Source organism: Acanthochromis polyacanthus, chromosome 10 (genome assembly GCF_021347895.1).
Source record: "Acanthochromis polyacanthus isolate Apoly-LR-REF ecotype Palm Island chromosome 10, KAUST_Apoly_ChrSc, whole genome shotgun sequence".
NCBI lineage: Eukaryota > Metazoa > Chordata > Actinopteri > Pomacentridae > Acanthochromis > Acanthochromis polyacanthus.
The window spans coordinates 17472911-17497674 of NC_067122.1; the positions used below are offsets into that span (position 1 = coordinate 17472911).

The 24764-nt window shown below is 40.1% G+C and overlaps 1 protein-coding gene across 1 annotated transcript in view; it reads left to right on the top strand.

Annotated features, from left to right (window-relative positions):
• The first annotated feature begins 5475 nt into the window (after positions 1-5475).
• tsc22d3 (TSC22 domain family, member 3) overlaps positions 5476-24764 on the top strand; it is a 36991-nt gene continuing 17702 nt past the window's right edge. Inside the window, exons 1-2 of the mRNA XM_022189001.2 lie at positions 5476-5841; positions 5936-6291. Of these exons, the coding sequence (XP_022044693.1) occupies positions 5945-6291 (347 nt within the window). The 5' untranslated portion in view covers positions 5476-5841; positions 5936-5944. The remainder of the gene's footprint in view (positions 5842-5935; positions 6292-24764) is intronic.

Sequence of the window (24764 nt, forward strand, 5' to 3'; positions counted from 1 at the left end):
TTGTCTGGCTTAGATCTCTCCAGGTCTATTTGGTCAGCTGCAGACAGAGCAGCAAACAGGACAGACAAATACAACTTTAACCTGAACATGTTCCCACCTGTTACTACTCGAATCACTTCTCCATCAGCATTTCTTTTAGTAGCAGATGGATGCGACTAGTTCACACAGCCATGCTGAGGATGTGCCTCACAACAACTTGTGAGAATTTCAATCCTTATGCAGCACCATTGCAAAATAAATCAGCTGCTCAGTCCACTCAAATTATGCAAAGGCGTTGGATTTTCTAAATTCTGCAATTCTATGTAATATTTCATTACATGCCTGAACTTGGCAGAAGCAATTGCTGCAAATGTGCTTTGCATGTGTCACTTTTAACCCACTGTGTGTTATTCAGTTGTGTAATAAGGCATTCAAGCCATCCTCATCAGTTTGTAAAGTCACAGTCAGTACTCTGTCATGATCATATTTTGCAGTTATTTGGCCTGCTAATGTCATAGAAAAGCTGAAATAGAGTATATCAAGATACCGCAACAAATCAAATAGCAGCAGCAGGTGCAAACTATGCCCTAGTTGTCTATAACTAGAGGGAGACATTTTGACCTATTTACACTAGCGGTACTCTGTCAGCTCTTTGAGGGTAACTATATGTTGATAAACTAGGACATGTTGGACATGAAGTTGGGGATCAGTATCACAATGTGCTATATAGGTTTTTTTTGTACTAAAGAGCTGGTTCAGTCTGATGTTTGTGTTGTCTAATAGACTTTGCATCATTCAAACTAGGACACAGTTTGCCCTCTATAGAAATGCTATTGCGGGTTTCAACTGTCTTTTCCCCAGACTGGTTTTCTTGAAAGATAGCAGTTTGAATGCCAGGAACATCTTGCATCATGAAAAATGGAGTCCATATTGCATTATTTCTTAAAATGTTTCTACAAGACATGTACTGACACAAGCAGAAAGAATAAATTAAAGCCTGCAGTGAAATCCATCATAATATGTGCATCTATACAGTAGATGGACAAAAATGAGATTTACTATGACTCACTCTGTGCCAGACCTGGATACTGGCAGCCTTTAAAAAATCATTCCAATAAACAAGCCATCAGTAATTCCACTTCTCATAACTTATTGGGAACTGGGAAATTAACCAAATACTACCTTTTCCCAGTGCTGCAGAGTGTGTATACTACTTTAATGCCAAACATTACACACTCAAAATATCCACACTGGCAAAGCTCCATTGGTTTCCTGTAACGACTTCAAGCAGAAGAACATCCTGAGGTTTGGCATGGCTGTGTCAGAAGACTTAAATATTATAAATATAGACTTAAAGTAGCATATTCAAAGACATCCTTAGAAATAAATGTCATTTATTTTATATAGCTATTTCAATAAAACCAAATATCTTCTTTTACACAAATACTGCTGTGTTCCTGGAGAGTACCAAAGTCAATTATAACCATGGGATCATAGGTATACTATTAATATACTAATAATGTAATGAATAAATGAAGATTAATAGAGAGTTTTATTAACATAATTGCAACTCTTATCGCTTGTCTTACTGCAAACTGCACATGAGAACAGAATGTGGTCATGTACCTCGTGACCTGGCTGGAGTTATCAGCAGTATTTGGAAAGATTTCAGGTATGTAGCGCTGATAGCAAAAAGCTTCCACTATCCTAGTTTCACTGACCTAGTTTAGACAGCTGTGGGAGTGTGTCTGTAAAAGGCAATTCTCCTCAAATTAATATTTTATACAAACTGTCCACATTATTTAGCTCAGAGCAGTCTATATTTCAAGAGATACAATTTTCACCCGAAACAAGCTGGCAGAGAATCCAAACCCAATAAGTAATACACACTTGCTGCTGCCAGAAGGACTGAATTTGACAATGCATTCATGAAATCAGATCAGCTTATCTTTTGTGCCCCTTTAAAAACCGAAACAAAAACGTCCGCCAAGAGCAAAGAGAACAAAAAAAAAAAAAAAGAAAAAGAAAAGAGTGAGAATTAAATTATGTGGCTACACAGATCCCTGTGGTATTAAACTTTTTGTCTCTCTTGTTACACCTCAGTCAGTGATGTTGGTGTTTTGGTAACTCTTAATTTCCCATGGGTGTAAATAGTCTGTCATTTGTTTTTGGGTGCAACCGCTTGCCCAGTAATCGGTGGGATATTCTTAAGCTTTACCTGGTCCTTAAGGATTAGCACATACAGCTGATGGATGGACAGAAGTATCTCTTTTCTATTGTTTTCTGCAAATGCCTAATTCAGTTTTTTGCGAGGTAAACTTTGAAATGCACCAAAGATGTGCAGTTCCACAGACACTGAGGGACACTGACCTTTGTTTTTAGTGTCAAAGTTGTGTAAATAATATGTGTAGTTTGCTGGGTTCAGGTGAGTAATTTAAATAGTCCATATTTACACTACCAGTCAAAGGTTTGGACACACCTTCTCATTCAGTGGTTTTTATTTAACTATTCTATACATTGTAGATTAATACTGAAGACATCAAAACTGCAAAACAATACATATGGATTTATGTTGTAAACAAAAAAGTGTTAATCTTCAGTACTAATCAACGATGTAGAAAACAACACAAATAAATAAAAAAGCATTGAATGAGAAGGTGTGTCCAAACTTTTGACTGGTAGTGTATATAGTCATTTTTAGCCTTAGCTAGGTTCTACAAAGTGCCTTCCAGTGTGTTTTGTCACCCACACTGACGCATGCAAGGTGCTAATTTGCCATTGCTAGCCACTTGGGGATACGTGTTTTGTCCAGGGACACTTAAACGTGTGAGGAGTTGGGAATTGAGCTGCCCACCTTTCCAATAGCAGACAACCCACACTGCCACCTGAGACTAGCTACTACTGGAACAAAGAAGCTGCAGGTTAATGGATATATTTGCATCCAGCTTTTAATCCAGGATCTTAACTCCACTTCCAAGAAACCCTTGTTCAACCATTATCTGCAGGTACTCTGCTCTAATCACTGATTTAGTGGAATTAGCTTTCCTGCTACAGTGTTGCTGATGCAATACTCTACGTCACTGTTCATGTTTGTTTCTCTAACTGACGTGCTCTTTTTTTAAAAAAACAAAAAACTTTATGAATACTTTACAGATGCTTAAAAAACATTTATTTCCCTCTGGACAGAAGCAGGCTCACTTTTAACCCCATGTCTTGTTATGCTATGCTAAGCTAAGCTAACTAAAAATTGCTTTAGATGTATCAGTGGGAACTATCTTCTCAACTAACTTTTATCAAGGAAGTAATATGCATATTTCCCCAATGACATTTTTCTAATGAAATTTAGATTTTTCACTGGTAGTACAATGTAATGAAATTTAGTTGCCTTGTTTCTGTATTAATTTAATTTGTATATTCAACAAATTTGTATTAACTCTTGTTTATTATCTCCATTTTTCCCAATTTCTACTCTGTGCCATTCATTTTGGCATTTAAAATAGCCTTTTCTTGTTTATTATGTCTGCTCTTTATAATTTCCAATCTATACATTTGAGTTTGGGCATTTCAAACTGTTTTAATAGTTTGACATCGCCTTCAGCCATTCATGGATGTGTGCTTATCCTGCTGGGTAGATGTGAACCCCCACACACAAACGCACAAGATTAACTTTGAGAGAAAATGATTGATCAATTACAACTAAGCCAACAATATTCAAGACCCAAGCTCATTGTTTAAATGCTAAAATGCTATATTAGACCAGTGTCAGTTAAGATACCAAAAAATATTTCAATTGTAGTGTTTTTGGTGGAATAATGCTTCTTCTTTTTTTGATTAGCCTTATTATTCTGAGATCATTTTTGCTGTATAATGCTCTCAGGAGCATCTCCATCCCTAACTCGAATAATAGTTGCCCACTAGATGGCAGCCTTTACTCAAACTAGTCCGCAATCCCCGTCCTTTCACCAGCCCAACTGTAGCAACCCTGCTGCCCGAGGACATCATTACACACTCAATAAAGCAATAGTCAGTCATTTTCTCTGCTTAATTGATCCCTCTGCTACTCAACAATAGGTGGTGTGACATATTTTACTGCAGCAGCATGCCTCAGAGTGAGACATGCTATTTGTAATTATCTTGTTGTCGTGTTCCTGCCTGACCTGCCATCTGCGGACAGCATGCAGTGCACTTGTTGGTCAGCGGCTGAGGTCAGAGGCTCAGCAGGGCCATCCTCCCAGAGCGTCTGTAGGGCTCTAATGACATTGTCCTGGTATTTACCAGAGCTTGTGAAACACGCTTCTGGAGGACAAGAGCACAGCAGTCCATTGCTCAATCTGAAATTATTTGGGAACAGATATAGAAAATGTCAACATCGTAATCAAACTCAGAGGCCTGATAAGATAGTATTTATGTTTACTATGCAAGTTGAAAGCGTACAATCAGACACACAAACACAGTCGCACACATGCACAGCAACATTAATATGCATTATGGATGTTATGAGATTTATTATAGCTTTACTTGCTCAACTTGCTGCTTATCTGAAAGTGCTTGGGGCTGAAATTCATGCAAGTTCATGTGGGGCGAGAAGTGAGGTAGAGCCAGGACAAGTTGTTAGTTTATTACAGGGCTAAAAACTGCAGACAGCCATTTGTATACTCATACTGTTATTGAACAATCTGGAGCCTCTAATTCACTGTACCAGCCAGCTCGGACATGAATTAAGCCTATAGTCCCAACCTTAGAGGAAAAATTTAATGAAGATTTCTATCGGAAAACAGTTTTATTTAGTCTTAATCCAAGCCTTGCAAACAGAGTCCAAGCATTTTGCCTGTGTGATTACAGAAACACACCTACTTAAAACATTTATATTAAGCATAATCTTGTGAAAATAATCGGTATGATGCTTTAGGCCTGTTCATTGTGTTCTAAACAATGAAATCTTGTTTTATTGTAAAAGGAAAACGCATACTTTTGGATATATTAGACCAATTTAATAGAGACAAAATGGATAAAAGCCCTCCAGACTCAGCAAAATAACATTTATAGAAAAATCACACATAAAATGCAGTACAAACACATTTACTGGATTTTTTTAGATCAGTTATTTATTTCTTTTCATTTTGTCACTTCTTTTCACACATTAGCACAGGACGTGTTATCATTGCTTTGTGTGTGTTCCTGCAGCCTCCCTCACACAGCCACTCCTTGTGCTGTCAGCATAGCAGGGTGGAGCTGACCAAACTGCACATGTTTCAAGCATGCTCTGAAGCGTCCCTCCCTCTCTGTCTATTTCCCTTTCCTACCCTCAGTGCGCGCATGGGTAAGCCAAAAAAGAAAAGAGGAGGGCCTAGTGCTTGTAACCAGCGATGCTTTTTACCAATCACAAGGGTTTCCCCACCCTCTCCGTCTCCCTCTCTCCCTCCCTTCCTCCTCTTTTTGGTCCCTCCTTCTGTCTCTAGGCACGCCAACCTCAGGAAAAAAAAAAAAAAAAAAGTCCAGGGAGAAAAGTGATAAGCAGCAAGCAGCTTCTGGGTTTTGCTTTCAAGCGGACTCCTGCTGAATCGGCGCGAGTGAGTGTGTATATGTGTGTGTGTGGTGCGTTCACTCTTTCTCCTGCCACAGTAGCAACACACTGCAGCAGCGTCGGCCCTGAACAAAAGGCTAAACGCAGCAGAGCCACAGGAGGGGAAACTCAGGGATAGAAGCAGAGTGGCCCAGCGTGACTGCACTTCTCAGGGAGGAACTCAACCTGCCATTTAGCCCTCCTGGCCCTGGGGTGGAGACAGAACGGTGCACTAGACGGCCCCAAGCTGCCTGTCTGTGTCTCTGTCAGGGCTGAGGAACACACCCGGGTACTGACAGGTGTGTCTTTCACTTTGTCTACCATTTACACACCCAAGATCCTCTGCTGACATTCCTACACCTGCCCTGGGCGTCTTCCCTCTTCATCCACCAGCCCTTCAAGATGTCAGATGATGACTGCCGCTCGCCCATCGGCCTGGACTGCTGCAGCTGCTGCCTGGACCTGGCCAACGGCTGTGATGACTCCATGTCCACAAGTCCAGCTCAGGGCCTCGGCAGTACAGGGGGGCTGCCGGGAAGCCCCACCAGCCCCAGTGTAAATCACTTCCGCCAGCTCCGCAACCAGCTGATGTACCAGAACCTCAACACAGACAAGCTGAACAACATCATGAGACAGGACTCCCTGGAGTCAGTGGTGAGGGACCCCTGCTTCCTGCTCAACGAGGGGATCTGCAACAGCAACAGCAACATCGACCAGACCATGCTGTCTATACTGCTCTTCTTTCACAGGTATGTCTGCTATCCACTTATCAGATAGGTGCCCGCTTATCTGATAAGCTGACGACCAAAACTATGGGCTTTCATAAAAATACGAAATTTGAACTTGAACTGAAAGCTATTTTTTTATCCTCTTTGAAGACGCCTTCAGTACAAAGTTCACCTTTTCACAGATGGATCTGCATGTCAGATCTAGTCAGAGCATGGGAAACATATTTTGTTCAAATGAGCCAGATGGTAAATGGATACTAATCAGGTTTACTGGATCTTCAAAAAGGCTGACATATGTGTTTACAGCCATGGATTAAGTATAGGCGAGGAGGGGCGCATTCATTTAGTTGAAATGACAGTTTCAAAGCACCTTTTGAGCTTCACAAGAGGGAATGACAACATATTGGGATTTATTGGCAGATTGTCAAGTTTAAATCGTTTGCCTGCTGATAAATGAAGCACTGGGCTTTTTATGTTAGTTCACATTCAAAAATAATTGGAATGTAGATGTAAAACATAAAACAATAAACATGTAGTTATTCATCTCTTAGTGCCCATTTCCATCCATATATCCATGTTTTTCATGCAGCATATTTTACATAACTCGCCTCTGATAATGATATGTGTATGTGCAGTACAGCATTAGACCTAATGTGTTTTCCTTTAGCGAAAATATCCAGCTGAAGGGCAATTGTTGCGATTTGTAAGACATGCAATTTGTTTATAGATTCACCATGCAGAAAGGAGCTTATCTTCCAAACAGCTAAACGATATGTGGAGAAAATAAAGCCAGAGAACAGAGGTAAACAAAGTCTAACGTAGAAAGAATGCGTTACAGAAACACAAGGTTATTCTACAACAACAGTTTGTTGTCATATTGATTCAATTAAAAGGATCTTTTATAGCTAGAGGTCAATTAAACCTGGCTTGACTCCTTCTCTTGTCTCTGCCAAACAGTATTAATAAAACAGTGTTTGGCAGATCACCGCCCAGTGTTTGTGAGGAGGAGAATGTCCTGCTACAGACTTATTGCCAGTTGGACAGTTTGTTTGGCAACTACTGTCAAATGACTTCAGCCTCAAATCAACAGTTACCATCTTTCCAGTCAGCTACAGTTTTGCTGAACTACTGAACCTGAGCCAGCCGTATGTAATTACATATGGTCTGTCTGGTGACGATCTATGGCAAAATACCTGTGAAAACTCAAATAGCATGTCTTATCAATGTGAAAGCTGCCTTTGAATGTCATAAATTGAAAAGTTGCTGTGATTTGTGTCAGTGAAACAGAGATATGGGTTAAAGATCATGGCATATATATCAGAAACACGTTAAATGTGATAAGAGGGGTTTTCTTTTTTAGTTTGTGGTGGTGTACAGATTGAACCCTGATATCAGAACTGACCTTTGGTTCCACTCTCAGTTCAGGTACTGATTTTCAGCAGACTCTTGATAATGCTGCTCTCTATTTATTTTGTCAGCTCTGATTATGAAATACCTAAACAAACAATGTTTTGGTTTCAATGAGCATTTTAAAGTAAATAAAAATAAGTCAGCATGCAATTATGATTACAGATTACCACTGTATCTTCTTATTTTTTTTATTATATCTACAGCAGAGTGCATATTCAACTTTTAACCATAAATCATCCTCTGGAATGTGAATCCTCATATAAAAATGCAATTTGAGTTACATGGAAGCGTATCAGGGGAACCCATATTTTCTCCCTATCTAGTCAGATAAAGTATCTGTCCAAATGTCTGTCCTGATAAAGTTTACCTGGAATGAATGCGGCAAAGGTAATTATCATTGATCCAGTTTTTTGCAGGTGTTATCATATCAGTAATGTTTTCTGGCCAAGACGTGCTATCTGTATTTTATCAACTTCTCCAGAAGCTGGACTGCCTCAGAATATCCAGATCAGTTAAATTTTAACCTGCCTTTATTTTCCTATAGGCTTTAAGACCGTTCTTATCTTCTGCTGTGATAATTTAACTGTGTGAGTACAGACTGTACCACAGGTACAGTAAAATTGTTTATTGTACACTGCAGCTGATGGAGCTGATGACAGCGATGACCAGATCTTTACAAGATTTGATTTTGTAGTTCTTGACTGTAAAAACATATCAGGGCCATAGTCTCAGACTCTTAGTTTTTAAATGAATTCTTTATATCTGATAAACAATAAAGCAAGGCAAACTCCTGCTTAGTAAGACACCAGATATAAGGTATGTGGAGGACCTACACAATACTGTATTTTTTCCATCTGTTGAGTTATGTAACAGGTGCTTAAAAGCTCATTAATTTAACACCTTTTAAAGCAGTTTTGTTCTTGGTCTGTATATAGTGGTTGCTGTGGAGCTGCATATTTCAGTGAACAGTCTTTTCTTGATTTATTTATGATAGCGAGGGTGTGTTTTTATGATACTGTCGCATGAAGAACAACAGTCGAAGAAACTTTGGTTTAAGTACTGCAGCTGCAAACTGTGCTTCAGTTCTGTTTAATACTTTGAACGTGCCTTTAGACTATGTGGATAGGCTCAGATGAGTTATTATCCACTACATTCACTGTTTACACTGTCACACCTTGAATAATGCCTGGTGCAGGACTTTGTTCAAAGTGTAAGAGGCTTCTCTTTTCAGACTAAGTTATTCAGACTTAGTCATATATATATTTCTTACGTAAGTACCAATATTTTTGACATTTCTGGCTTCGAGGCAGCAATTTTTACCTGTGCCATTGGCCACTGTGGCCGTCCACCCGTCTGCGCCAGCTTGACTGTTTGCCTGACAAACAGAGTCTTTAGCCAGAACACTTTGTTCCTGAACCTTCTCTCCTCAAGAGGGAATCAACAGACATGAATCATGTGGCTTTCATGGACAGGCTTTCTCACAGGATTAAAACACTAATTTCAAATGTGTAACCTTGCAGTTTCTCATGCAGAAACACAAACACTCATTCATTCGCACATGTACTCACAGTATAATCCTGTCAAGAAAGCCACCTTGCTGAGCTTAAGTTTGCAGAACTTTATGCATTTTTCAAGCATTCACTTTCAGAAGGCCTGGTGTCTGATGAAAGCCTGGCTGAGGCTGACAGGCTGACCTCACCCTGGGTGGTCAATCTGCCCAGCAGCTATCATTCTAATTTGCCACTTGTTAACAGAGTAAAATGTCCAGCATAGCCTGAGGAAGCATGCCAGGACATCTTTTGGACTTGTTGAATATCAGTGAGAGCCAGTGGCAGCGGCCAGAAAACTTGTTATGTAAATGATTCAAGGGTCAGAGAAATGTGCTGAGAGGAGAATTTCAAGTCATAAGTCCTATTTGGTGTTTGAGGCAGAGCCAGAAACCCCCCGAGGGGTGCTGGATCTGTGATTTCCACAGGATAAAACCAGAGGAAATGTGTTGATTTTCTTTGAGGCTTAGAGGGATACAGTTGGTGGGAATGAGAAAGGTACTTCCGCACACCTTCACCACAGGCAGCCAGTCAGTACTTAGCAGCCACTAAACACCATCACATGCCAGGGGTGAAGAGAGGTGAAGAGCCTGCAGCGATGACACAGACATTTATCACACAACTTCAGGTCTGTGACCCGCCAGTCAAAACACGAGAACTTCAAAACCAGCGACAGCACGAGAGATGACAAAGTGTGTCAGACACCTCATAAAAGAACTTTCTCTGCAGAAACCATAAATGTGACTGTAGGAAATGACTGAGGAGGGGAGTTTTATCCTTGACGGAAGATTTATAGGCCAGAAAACAACAGTCTGTCTATAAAATCTATGCATTAGGTATGCAAAGGTATGCAGACCGTCATGTTCCTCTCTGTAACCCATAACTGTAAAAAGTTCAAATAAAACTGAGCATTGTTGCTGCTAAAGTGTTTAAAATAAACTGCCATATCAGTGTAGGAAAGAAGCTGCATGATGTGTAAAGATGGAATACCTGTCATCTCCTGATTCTAGTCTACAGACTGAAAAAGAAGAAATGATTTTCTAGCCGTGTTGGGAAAGACTGTAATTTCTTTGTCAGACTGATATGACTGTCAGTCTGTGAGATAGGATTTGTGCTTTTGTACAATAAACCGCACAACAAAAGTCAGCAAAAGGATTCTGACAGGAGAAGCACAAACTCTGTCAGATTTTCTACAGCGATTTATCCTTCTGACATTTTGTGGCCTAGATAAACCGACCTCATAAAAGTGGTAGAAGGTTTCTCAATCTGGCCTGAGATCACTGGCCGTTGGCTTTGGTCCAGTGGCCAACTGAACATAACCCAGCACTCCCACAATGGAGTGGAGGCAGAATCCAGCTGTGTCAGACACCCTGCTGAGGATTAAAGCACCACTCTGTGATCCAAATATAAACCACAAAGTAGCTTTGCTACAAGAAACCCAGGTTTTTGGAGTGAAGGCCTATATTTTGTGATCCACTGTGGTGGTTATGGAAAGTGTCTTGGTCACGTGTAATCCATCCAGGAATCCATACAAAAGTACATTTAAGAATCCTGAACATCTTCAAAATTAAGGTGTATCTCTGAAGTTACGGGAGAAGCTTTTGTAACCAGAGACAGGATTTCATCTCTGCAAATATTGCATAATGAGTTGGATTTCTTTTTAGCTTTATAGCATAACGGTGAATCAGTAGAATAATATCTACTTAATCCTGGGTGTGCCTTGAGAGTGACCTGTTTAGGTAATTCGCCTGCATGTCACACTTGAAAAAAGTCTCCTATCATTTGGGATGAACACAGGGCAGTTCTGCCTGCACAGTCTTTGAGGCTAATGATTTGCATGGAAGACGATACACATTTTGGGTGAACTCCCACAGAGAACATACTGCACCCTGTTTCACCCCAGACTGTGGGTGTTTGAATTATGAATAACTACCTTACAGGCTTGATGAGTTACTTTTTATAAATTAATTTAGAATTTTTGTCTGCATGTGTGATCACATGACACACAAATGCACGAGAGAGAGGAGAAACAAAGCAAGGTTCAGATTCAAGTTTAAAAAGAAAGTAGAATTTTATTATTAGTATGTCCCAGATTGCAAATCACCGATTTTTACATTGCTTTACAAAAGCAAACAACTTGTGACATGGTCATTAACTGCCACCTACTTACTGTCCCCCTGTATGTTTAGGTTTGTTCAGCCGATAACAGGAACGTAAAGATGAGGGATGAAGTAAACAAGATGTTTGCTCTTTATTATATATTGTTTTACATTTAGACAAATTTGCTAGATCAGTAAAAGACACTACTAGAGAATAAAGCACACTCATCACAAAAAACAGTATTGTCTATAAATTTACATAAGCTGTTACAAGCTGTAACAAGCATAGAGATGAGGCTGATCAGAGTGAAACAAACTACTGCAAATTTCACATCTCCTCCACTCCTACAAAGAAATTCCTGGGAGAGATCAGTGTAATCGAAAGTCATGCAAAGATACCACACAATACAGTATGAGGGAGGAGAAATGCTCTTCTTGTTGCTGTTATTACCTTTTCCCATGCTGCCCACATAAAAGGCCTAATAACGTCAAACACATTGTTGCTGATGACAGAACCTGTATCCAGTTACATTTTTTTTTGTTTCATGCCCTGTTTGCAATAAAAATGCACAGCAAATTACTGTCTCCTGGTAAACATGCCCTACAGAAGTCTGAAGAAAGCTATGACTTCATGAAGTGTAGGTGCCAGAGATGTAAACAAAATTATTGGCAAGACAGCAAAGGGAAGGATGTTAGGGTGGGAGAAGAGATTTCATGCCCGGCAAGTTTTAGGAACCAACACAGACAAACAAAGACCATGGAGGTCTGAGTAGCGTCAGGGGAGAGAGAGGAGTCAGAGGTAGGCCGTCAGACAGGAGGCCGAAGCTAAGACAAAACATAGCCAGAACTTACTAAAAATAGCAGGCTGTTGACGTTTAGTGGAACTAAGATATAGGCAGACTGCAGATGTCTGTGGTAAAAGTCACAACATTTTTCTTTAGCTACAGGAAGTCATTCCTTCGTAACGGAAGGAAGTGGAACATTTTTTTTAAAGGTGTTTGTTTTACCGCTGTTTTTATAAGTTTCCTCAATAACATTAGGTTTGACCACTTCTGTGTTGAAAAGGCACACTCTGGGAGGAAAGGATGATTGACAATATTAGAAACAACTAGCACATATCGGTATATATTTGGCACATTTGCACCTTGATTTTATTACTGAGGGACCAGGTACAGACGGATAAACAGTAATAGCTTTTTAATGGACCTGTTGGCTTACAGCCTGGTTGTTGGGTGATTGTGTGAACAGGCCGCCCCTGGTGCTCTGCCAGAAGATGTCTGGAATCACAGCTGAATGCTTTCGGGAAAGTGTCTTTAAAGGGGTGATCTAGTTGCTGATCCTTTTAAATACACAGATACAGACAATAACTGCCATTATTACCATCCTCTTCAGCAGACAGATTCAGAAATCTACAGACACACCCTGTACCACAGGTTGATGCAACCTCCTGTGGACAGCCTTTTTCTTACAAATACTGCCGTTGTTCCATGTTCATTTGCCCCTAGCAACACTGCAAACACAACATGTGCTTTAGATTGTTGTTATGGTATCCCGACTTTCTGTGCATTTAGTTTCAGTGACTGCAAAAGTTCCTCTCCATGCAAGAAACCTTCAATATAGTTTGTATAACTCAGAAAATCTTCTCTTTCCCCTTATTGGCATACAGGTACTTTGTTGTCATAGCACAACAGACCTACTGGATTAAAGACAACTTACATAAACTGTGCTACAAAATAATAACTGCATAAAAAAATCAGCATTTACTAGATTTAGGTCAGCCCAGTCACACGCACACAAATAAAGTTTAACAGCTACATTGGTCCACAAAATGTAGGATTTTCACAGAAAAAGGCTCTAAAATTATGAGATGGTTGCATTTTTTAGAAGCTTTTCTTGTGGCGGGTCTCATCACCCTAGCAACCTAGAAAACAAACAGAGCACAGTGGTTAGCATTTAGACGGGTGTATTTTGACTCAAACCACCTAACCAAGTAGTTTCAGTGCCTAAACTTAACCAAGTAGTTGTGCAGCAAAAACACAAGCAAACAGCAACTGAAAATTATTGAAAAGAGAGCCGGAAAACAACCACAACTGAAAACCAAACAGAGTGTTAAAATATTGGAAAAAGACCTGGTAAAAGTCCTGCGGTCTCTATGTACTTGCAACTTCCTAATGGGAACTTTGTGTTCTTTTTATGGCCAAAGCAAGAAACTCATGAGTCATGTCACATGGATGCAGACCAATAGAAAACAATAGGCCAAAAAACGTGACCTAAATCTCACCATTTTTATGAACACACATTGAAACCAGTGAAACCAACATGTCTAGGGCTATGGACCAATGTTTCTCTTGTGCATTTTGGTGTGAGTCTGCATTGTGTGGATAATCTTTTTTAACTTAAAGGTCTGACTACATTTAACATTTTTCTTATTGTCAAAATCCCACAGAAACGCCAAAATCAAGGAACTCATCGTACTGCCAAGTATTAACTGTGTTGCTGAACCTAATGTAGCTCAACCACTGTGCCACAGAACCCTGTGTTGCCAAAAAACAATTAAAGCACACAGTAAACCACACAGTTGCACGAAGTGACATTTTCCCTCATTACGACAAACACAGCTGTGGTGATTTATTTTGATGTGCCACTCTAGTGCTATAAATATTTCCAAGACTATAAATTCAAAATTGCCTCCAAAATACTCTATTTAATCTTGTTTGAGCAACTTTTGCTCCAAAAATCTTGAATGATTTATTTTAAGAAGTCATTTCTGAAAAATGAATCTCTATAGTCATGGCAGTTTTTTATAAATGTATATCTACAGCAGTGACTTCTGCTCAATTATATGGAGAGGAACGACAACTTTTAAGAAAATAAATATAGACTGTGTGAAGACATATACTTTCTTTGAGAGGAGTTCTGGCAAATGAGTGTCAACTTTTGGCAAGCAGATGATCTGAGGCTGCTTACTAATTGGTTGCTTCAGATTTTCCAGGGACAGAAGACATAGCAAACTCCAACAACACAAACACACACACACACACACACACACACACACACACACACACACACATGAACACATTTGCAGAAGACAGTACACAAAGGTGACCCATTGCATTATGCTGCCATTGACCCATCACCACAGCAAAATCCAGCTAAGCTCTTTTGTCCTGACTGACTGAGTCCAGACACAGTCTGTACCAGAGGTGGATTAGAAATCTATAAGTGACGCACATTGTCATCCAGGTCAAAGCCTCAAGATCGAAGTGTGCTGTGAAACTCTTTAAGAATTATGGGAAGGAGCTGATGACCCCTGTTTTATAACTTAGAAGATTAAATCCATGAAAAAGAAACAACTTTAAAATTACTGCTTGTTTTCTCCAAAAGACCAGTCTGCTCTCATTCACCATTTCCATACATTAGGGACAAACTGAATGTTGGATTATAAGTGCAATTTTTGGACATTAATTTGGCAAATTTTAAATTTTCACTATGTCAAATCTACTGTGCCATTCCTGGAGGTTTGGGTTGTGTTTCCAATTGTCTGTATTGTATGTGGAGATTCACCAAGATATTGGAGGTCATCACCTAATAAAGGTGTTAAATTATTTGCACCAGTCGGGCTTAAATTGTACAGTTGTATTGGAATATGTTGCATAGAAATAATTCGTAAATAGTACTTTCCCCAGTGAATGTGCGCATTTGACAAAGCATTGTATTCTGTATTTGTATCTGCCAGACCATGACAATAGAGGTAGGCATAACAATACATTAGTACAAAAGAAAGCTGGCATGTCAGATTTCAGCAGCAACTCAATATTGTACATCCCCAATTGTAGTGTATTAAAAGTGCAGGATTCCTGTGCAGCCCAAAAAAGTATTTTCACTATAGATCACCACTAGAAACAAATTTATGTAAAACTTCTGATAGAACACTTCCGAGTGCAAAGAAAGTTTTTTTTTAGTAATCCACAAAAAATTACTGCAGCTTTCAGAGCCCAGGGGAGTTTGCTTTATTTGCGTGATGTTATCCCAATGTAAAGTCTATGGGCAGAAGAAGAACATGTGGGCGAGGCAGTGGTGAGAATAGTAATGTGTATGTGCAGTGGGATGCACTAATCAGAAGCTGGAAAACTTTGGTTTGTCTGAGGTTTCTAAATTTCATTAAGGCCAATAAAACAGAATTAATGCATTTTTATAGCCTCCCAGTCCTTACGCGGCATGTGCCATGTCAAGTTGAATGTCACAACATCTCTGCCTATGACATATCTTTGGGTCTTCTGCATCTGATCTGCCAGCATCCAAACTACGTCTAAACAACAACATTCACAACCACACTAGCGGGAGTCTGGGGGAGTCAGGCACGACATCTGCAACATGTTTCCATGAATAATTCCACTGGTAAATATGTTTTCATCTTTCTGTTACATAATGTCAAAGTTAGTATTGATGCACGAACTCTCCAAACCATGAATTTCACATTTGTCGCTTATTGTTATAAAGCAGCGACTTGCATGGAATAGATTATACGGTGAAACACTTCAACATGCGTGAAGGTGGAATTACTCAGCTAACAAATAAACTTGCTTTGGAACTAAATTCCTGGCAAAAACACGTATTGTGATTAACACAAACCCTGGTAAATAGATGGGAGGGATCTAAAAGCCTGGTTCGTTTTACATCCTGGCTTGGAAAATGTAAAGAAAAAAGGTGCTTTCATAGAATGAGAGGAATAGATCACAATTACAGAACAAAGTCTACATCTGTATTTGAAAAGTGATCTGACATGTTTGCTTTAGTAGCATTGTTTTCAAATCTGAAGTACTTCATCATTCTTTTTTTTAGTAAACCGACGCATTCCCTGTTTCTTTGGCAAAATCTGATTATTTTTTTCACCTTGGATGATCTTTATGTTTACGGTTGAGCTCTGGGAGTCCTTAGTTGCGATGCTCTGCTTCTCCACATGTGGAGTCAAGTAGCACAGTGACTCAGCATTGTCTCCTAAAAATCACACTCCTGTACAGCTAAACTGCATTTTCAGTTATGCTTTCACATTTTCTCCTCCTTGGATTATGTTTGTTAGATATGCTAACAACATATGTTTGCTATTTAGTTTACTGGGTTTCTCTTACTTCTTTTCAGCCGACCAACCTTATATTAGATGGGGTGGGACTTGTGACTATGGTAACCCAGAAAATGGCGGGAAAGCTTCACACATTTTGTGAAAAGGTTTTATTTTAACCCAAACCCTGATATTTTCTTAAACTTAACAAACTAGTCCTGATACCTAAGCCTAAGAAAGCAGTGAAAATGAAACAAAAGGCTAAGGCTCCCAATGTACGGAGTGAGAGTCTTGTTTTCCTGCCTGTACCTGACCCAGACTTTGCGGCTCTTTCAATCGTAGCATTTCTTATTATGTCACGGTCTTACATTTCAGGGTGAAACATATTCAAAATGTAAATGAGAAAGCAGCTTTGTTGGATAAGAATAGCTATTTGCATAAGATCTGATATTTCTGGCTGCTTAACCATTTGTCCAGTTTGTGTGTTGCTCCGTGTTGATGTTGATGATCCACCTACAGGTAGTTCTGATTGGACAGATTCTGCTCCATGAAGAAAACCACATTTCTGACCAAAACATTCTCGCTACGCTGTCCACATCATGCAAGCAATACTTCATCAACAAACAACACCAAAAGCATTCTGCTGTACTCAGCTTTGGCATGTGCGACAACTAAACCACCAACTTCTGTTCGTTCAAGAGTCCAGTAATCTGATTGCTCTGATAATGAAGCAGCAGTGTCCACAAACTGCTCCTGCACTACAGCCACTTCATAGAGACCATAATTGCCCTCTCCATCATCATATTGGCTTCCTCATGCTTTATTTTTATGCTAACTGCTGTTTATTTACTGACTAGTGTGCAGACTTTCCTGCTTTAATCATCTGTAATGAGAGCAGACATCGTGAGGTTGACATAGAGGAATGGAGCATTTATGCGCCTGTGTGTATATTTCATTATGATGAATTAGCTTCGTTGAGCAGGTTTCAAGTCTCTGGGACTTGAATTTGATGGTGTTCTGATAGAACGCCCATGGAAGGAAGGAAAAAGTCATTTAAAAAAAAAACAGCTCAGCTTGCATTAGTTATGAAATGGCTGGCAGTAATATTAAGTTAAGCGCACAGTTTACTGAACTGATTGTGCAAAACCACTGGAATTCTCCTGTAATAATGCCTAGGTCATGGTTGTTGGCATGCTGCAGTTATATAATACCATATCCAAGCAAAATTTGTTGTGACAATTTATGGAGAAACCTGTGGTTTCTTTTGAAATCTCTTTGTTCTGAAGGCCACGGGGCTTAGCTCGGCCGCACAAACATGACTTCAAATAAATGGGGAAGAATTTCTCCAGGAAGTCCATTGAAAATAAATGTGAAGTGAAAAGAATGACAGGGAACTCTCCCCTTACACAGCAGCTGTGTGAAGGCACCCGTTTAGGGAAAAAGTACAAACTGTGAAATATTTTAACAATGTTCTCAAAAAGAATGATTCCACAAATACTTCAAAAGAGAGAAGCAGTACCACCCTTCCATTGAAATCCTTTCTTTGATTGTACTTCGTGTTTACATAGCTGTCTTTGTCTTTCCTCTTGTCTTTATCCTTGTTTTTTTTCCTCCCTGGGTTTTTCCTCCATTTTCTTATTCCCCATTTCTCTATCTTACTTGTCCTAGTTGGCAGCTGTTGGAATTATATAAGTGTGTGGAAAGGGGAGGTGGGGGGGTGGGGGATTGGGGTGGAGTGGCCACGACTTGTGCTCACTGCCTTATCTGTTTGGACCATGTCTATGGCGCCTAATTAGATAATAAAGAATCCTTCAGCGCTTGCCACCACACACACTTCCCCATACACAGTCCTGCACTTGAGATTGACTAATAGCATCACAAACAGTCAATATAATAATTCAGCTTACTTTAAATAGACATTCCATAGTACAACAGCCTGTATATTACTTGATACTGAGGATGATGAACTGTGGTTTGCTTTTTTAAATTTTCTGCATGATGTGTGAAGCAACATAAAGTATCGGTTTAACAGAGTAGAGTTCATACTGTAGATGAGGGAAGCTGAAAAGAGTTGATAGACTTGCGCTCTTCATACCACCCAGGCTGAGCAGTACGAGCTTCTGGCTAAAGGGCAATAAAATTTTCATTCTGTACTGTTTTCATTAGCATGGGAAACTCACTCTTTTTCTAACTCCACATGAGAAGTGAGAATGTGGTAACCCACCCTGCTACTGAGGGCCAAGTTAAAGTTTGGCTGAAGCACAGATCAGTAGATCTGCAGTGGAAACAAATGCTTTTCATGAGCATAGTGTGCCCTTCACCAGGGGGAACCAGTGATTATTCTGCCTGCATATATGTATGTTTGTAAAAGCCTGAGAGACTGTTTATGTAACTAAATTGTAATCATTTGTATAAAAAAAACTTGCTTTGGCACAGTTTCACTTTCATGCCTGGAAGTGCCCCCTAAATGGACTGGCACTGACAGATCTTAATCTAATTAATTTTGACGCTTGTTCCATCTGTTTCTGTGTGGATGTGTGCTTCATAATCCCAAGTGTTGCTATCCCACAGTGCATCAGTTTTTTTTCTTACCATAATAGTCGGTCACACAATGCAGCCAGACAGTGCTTTTGTGGAACGGGTCTGAGGCAGGCCTATCTTTCTCTCCCTGGGCTCTTTTCACACACAGGTCAGGTACATTTTGTACCCTCAGCGTATGCACACACACACACACACACACACACACACACACACACACACACACACAGATGCACAGGGTAGAAAAAATAAGGATGCACATCAGAACTCACCTTTCTTCAGCTCAAAGCACAAGTAAACGTGTACAGCCGTATCAGAATGCACACACTTATACAAACTCCTACAATGTCTTTGAGATTGCAAGGCGTGAGGTTGTTTCTAAACATATTTAAGCAAGGGTGTTGCCACAATCTTTTACTGAGAAGTGCTTCTAGAGTCCCGGGGAAAGAAAACAATCATTTCTCTGAACTTCAGCAGCAGGTCGTGAAGCCATCTCCTTCCAGGACGCAGCAAAGGTTACAGCAGCTGGACCGATCACATGATCTATTTTTAAAGTTACTGGACATCTGCAACTTGGCAACACCCGTGTTTTTCTTTTCTGACTGAACTTCTGTGTTCTCCAGTAAACAATTTTGAGTTCTTAGGCTGGAGGTGTAATTTCTGAGCCACGAGTTTCCCAAACACGACTCTGCTGTCATGCAAAGGGAAAAATTGTAATGAGTTTGGTATTAAGAAGCATCAAAGAGCATAATTGTGGTCATGTCAAATTGAATTAAATGCTACTCAATTAAATAAGTATGATGTTGTTTTGCCACATTAAACAATTATGCAATGTGGGTGTTTTAAAGTAAATGTACATTTAATTTAAATTATAGGGTGTCTGACGTGTGCTTTCCATCACATCATACCCTTAATTTAATCTACAGCACCTTTAACATTTAGTTCAATTATAACTTTCTGAAGTGTTTACTTAATTTTGAAAAATGTGTCACCCCAACAACACCCATCTCACATCTGGGAACTCCTGTGTTACTCTCGCTGTTAATTGCATCATTAAATGGAGCTTTTGCACAACCTTGACGCTTTACACAGCTGCTAAGATGGGAAACTGAGTGAAGAACATGTTTGGCAACATGCTTGGTGTAATGTGTTTGTTTCAACAGATGCATCCAACTTGCCAATAAACTTTTTTATAAACCAGGGAAGGTTTTTTTTTTCCTGTGGCGAAAAACACAACTTGGCAGATGCTGAATATAATATAACTGACGCTCTGAATTAAGTTTGCAGTTCACATGCAGCAAAAAAAACAATCCATCAAACTCTGACTTCAGTGTAATGAATATGGTTTCCTGTTTGTTCCTGTTTGTGCTTACAAATTTCCAAAATCTCTGGCTTCAAGAGTTACTGCACAACTGAAAGGGGGCCTTGTGAGGAGAAAAAAAAAAAAAATGGCAGAAAGATCGAAATTGGAAGGATAAGAAAAGGAAAAATAAACAGAAAAGAATAGATTTAAGCAAACCGAAACAGAAAACAAAGAATGCAGCAGGAGCCTTGTAATGTGCCATTTTTTCTATGATGACAAAGCAGTTATTCCAAGGACTCAGACAACATGAAAACAGAAAGATGATTAAATCAGCACTTTCTTGCACACTGCTGTCGCTTTTGAAATCAAGTTAGCTCACTTCACTGCAACTCTGACTGAAGCAAGGCGACGTATGCCGGACTGAGGACCGGTTTTCGGCCCACTGGCAGAGAGCAGTGGTGGAATGAAAAGGTGGACCTGTTCTGCCAAGCTCTTTCTCTCTGTCTGCATGCCTTTCTGGCAGACAAGAGGCTGTGCGAGAGCGAGGAGAAAAATGAACGTATGCGCCAAGTTTCAGTGCGTCTGTGATTGTTTCTGGCTGTTCCCCAGCAGAGAGAGCGAGAGAGAGAGAGCTAGAGAGTGAAAATAACAAGATGCATCCTGTCCAAGCCCTCACTTCTGTCTTTGTGTCACTGCCTTTAAAACAGACAGTTGTACCACGGAGCAGTGCGGGGCAGTTGTGTCCCTCCACTGCCATCTTGTAGCACCATCATAAGCAGCAATTAGCGCCGGTGACATTAAATGGCCTCCTTCTGCATTCCTTCCAGTATGGTGTCATGGAGACGAGTGAGTCACAGATTCATCATTATGTTTGCAAGCTGCGCTGTTTACTCAGCCTGGGATTAGGCTAAACAGCAGTTCTCTGAAAACATGTAGATGCTTAAGGAGCAAAGTCATGGAGCTCTGATGCAGGACTTAACAACCAGTGAGGCCAGTGCCAAAACAGTGCTGGAGTGAGATGAACGCTGATGAAAACTCTCTTCCCTTGCCTCTCTTCATCTGTTCCTCCCAATATTTTCTCTCTTGCATCTACTAGTGCACGCAGATTCCATCCAGGCTGCCATCCACATCCTTGACACAAGTCTTTCAGGGGCCGGAGATGCACACAAAGGCCTATTTATTACCAGGCTCAATGCAAGGTGTCATATAAGGGGAAGTGAAGCCTGCATCGGTCTGGCAGAGAGAACAGAGAGAATTTATGTAACACTGGAGGTCGTAACCTTTCAGTACTTGTGAGCCGCCAGTGTGGAAGTTGGTTGGGGTCAGGAGGATTTTCTTGCGTCAGTGGAGGCGTCTTTCGCTGTATAAGAGTCGAAGCCACACAGGAAGACTGACAGTTGTCCCCTAGTTCACCTATAACGTCACAGCTCTCTGTTGAGCGAAGGGCGCCTAAAAAGTGTCAAGTGAAATAAGTTTCTGGCAGTACAGATTAAATGGATTCCAAAAGAAGAAGGAAAAAAAAAGACTATATATACAGTGTATAATGTAAGCAACAAAGTAGTTATGTTTTTTTTTTTTTAAAGAGGCTTGTTTTTAGTTTTGAGTGCTTTTTAAATAGCTGTTTTTCACGCTGCTAAAGTCACTCACATCTACAGGAATCCAACAGGAAAACATCTGAGTGGTGCATGACTCTTTCTCTCTTTCTCCTACACATTTCCATGTGTCAGTTCCACACACTTGCTCTGCCTGACCTTAATGTTTTTACTGATCCATCACCCTCGGGCTTGTTTAACATAATTTAAGCACTGCTTTGCTGCGGGCTGCTCTCCTATGCCAGGTCATGGTGTGGGAGGGAAACGGTGCACATACAGAAGAAAGTGTTACAAAACTAAGCATTTTGTGTTAAATGCTGATGAGATATGAGCATTCTTCGGCCAGAATGTAAAGTAAAAAACACATGCGCAGCTTATTTAACACAGAGTAACTGTGAGGTTAAGTGTAGGTGTTTAAAAATAAATTTGCCATCTTCACACAAGACATCTGTGCAGGTAAAGCAACTTAAAGGTTGGCATTCAGGCTTGCTTGTGGACTTAACAGACTTAACTGTATACATAAAGCAAAACAGCAGCTTAGACAGTCCTGTCAAATTAAATGCACATGATGCATTGATCAAAAGGCCCATGATGTAGCATTTTGACAAATAAATGTTAGGTACTTGGAAAATGAAAGGAATTTCAAGAAGACTGTTTTCCACTGTAGTGTCTCCGAAGTGCCATGAAATGAAAGCTAAAAAAATAAAACTCAAAAATCACACTGCCATCTTTAAATCCAAATTACCCTCCCTACATGGGGGATAAAGGTTGTCTTGGATTAGAGCCTGGAAGTCTATAGTTGAAAGCTCTGACCCCTCAACCATGCATAATCTGTAGGTGCACTATAACGGCAAGACAGTGTCCTGTTCTCACCAGAGGTTACATAACAAACAGAAAGGCACAACAGTCCGAGAAGTTTGCCAAAACCGAGACAATCATTCCTTTTTTCCGTGATTTTGTCAGCAGAATCTTCCGTTTGAATGAATGTGCTGTTATCTGATCCATTTAGTGGTTTGACTGAGTAGTTTGGTGTATTTCTAATGCTCTTTTTGTTCATGGCCCCACTTCCTAGGCCTCTAGAGGGAAAAGGATGCTATTGTTGCTCATATCAGTGGGAAATTCAGAGAAACACCCTGATTCAAAACAAAGTCTTATACTGTTATTCTATGACATCCAGCAAGGCGAGGATATAAAAGAAAAAAAACCAACAAAAACACGACTGAAAGACAAGCAAGATACTTCCGCCTTTTCATATTCAAATATACTTTCTAGAAGAAGATATCAGATTCAGACTAGGCAGTGTCTTGTCCCGTGAGTGCTTTGTTTTTTTCTTGCAATATTAAGTGGCAATGATATCTAGGCCACGCCATTGAAAACAGCATCACTAAGCACCTCTTCGGGGGCATATCTTTTTGGGAGAGTCTTTCATTTCCCTGTCATGTGGCATCTTAGCTGGCATTTGCATTTCATTGAAACGGATGGAAACAAATGCACTGGTTCAAATTGGCTGGTCAACAGGGAGTGAGCATTTTGAATTCCTCTATGCATCTTGGGGATCCTCATTTTAAGATTTGTTTATTAAAATAACAAACCCCACCCTGCTACTGCACATATCTTGTCATTTTCAGTGCAAAAGCAATCTCATTGTTATTTATGCCAGAGCCTTAAAATGTCAGTTACATCACTTGTTTGCGTCTTTCAACAGCTGGTAAAACCTGACGTGCATTTTAAACGAGCCTCCACATTGTCTAAGGCCATAGCGGTAATAACAATAGAGCACAGTAACTCTAACAACTGTTGGCCTGCAGGGAGAGTCTAAACATCTATGGCACCTGTTTTCACGAACACAATGAGACGTGCTGTAGGACCGATTATAGACTTAAATTCTTCTTATCATCTTGATCCCTTGATAAGAGGCTAACACGTTTTGCGGATGTCTGCACTGTTGCTCCTGCACAACATCCTACTGACGGAGCTCAAGGACGCGGCGTTATAGCAACACAGATGAGGTTCTGAGGTGGCGTACCCATGCCTTATTTTAAGGCGAAATCATTCTTAGTGCCCTTGAATATGTATTTACAAAAGTTACGATCAAATAAAACTTTGCACCTTCAAAATTTGCAGCAGTCTGTTGGCTTTTCGGTTGGAAATCACATTCATGTGAGGTATCATTCTCCTAACCCACTAGAAGAAAATATCAATTGAGTACATTTTTTTTTTTGTCTTTGTCATTTTAAATCTTTATCTCGCTGGCTTTTTTTTCCAAACACACCAGCATGCCCTCTCATATCTCAAGGTAACCATGTTTTTTTTAACAGTTTACCTTAAGAACTGGGAGTACAGCCAAAGCCTCCTATCAGAGGAAACACTGCTTGACAACAGCTGTGAAAGCCCTCTCCTCCCTCCCTTACTCCCTCCCTCCCTCTTTCTCCTCCTCTCATTTTTTTCTTCCTCATTTTTACATTTTCCTGTTTTGGTGTTTGGTGGCTCTCTTCTCAGTCTTTGATACAAAGCAAAGGGGGCTGTCCTCAGGCGCCACAGTACAGACAAACAGTATCTGGTGAGCTGTGCTCTGGTGAAAGGTGATACTGTGGGTTCTTGTTATTCCACCAATTTGTGCTTCTGCCTTGCTCCACAGTCGTGCATCTTTCACCTGAGCTGAGACATACGGGGAATTAAAGAAGCAAGGAAAAAGTACAAAGACGATTCTATAGCTCCACAGTTACACAATGTCATTTAAAGCAGGAAATGTTGCATCAAAATGTGGTGCGATGTGCCTCCATGTATCTGTAGGAAATATATGTGTCTATGTGTCTTGCAACACTTCCCACACATCCATGGGTGTGTGCAAAAAGTGTTTATACAGCCTTTAGATAAGGTTGTGTATGCAATATATGTTGGTTTTGATATATGTTCATCCACACACATCTATTTATATGTGTTAAT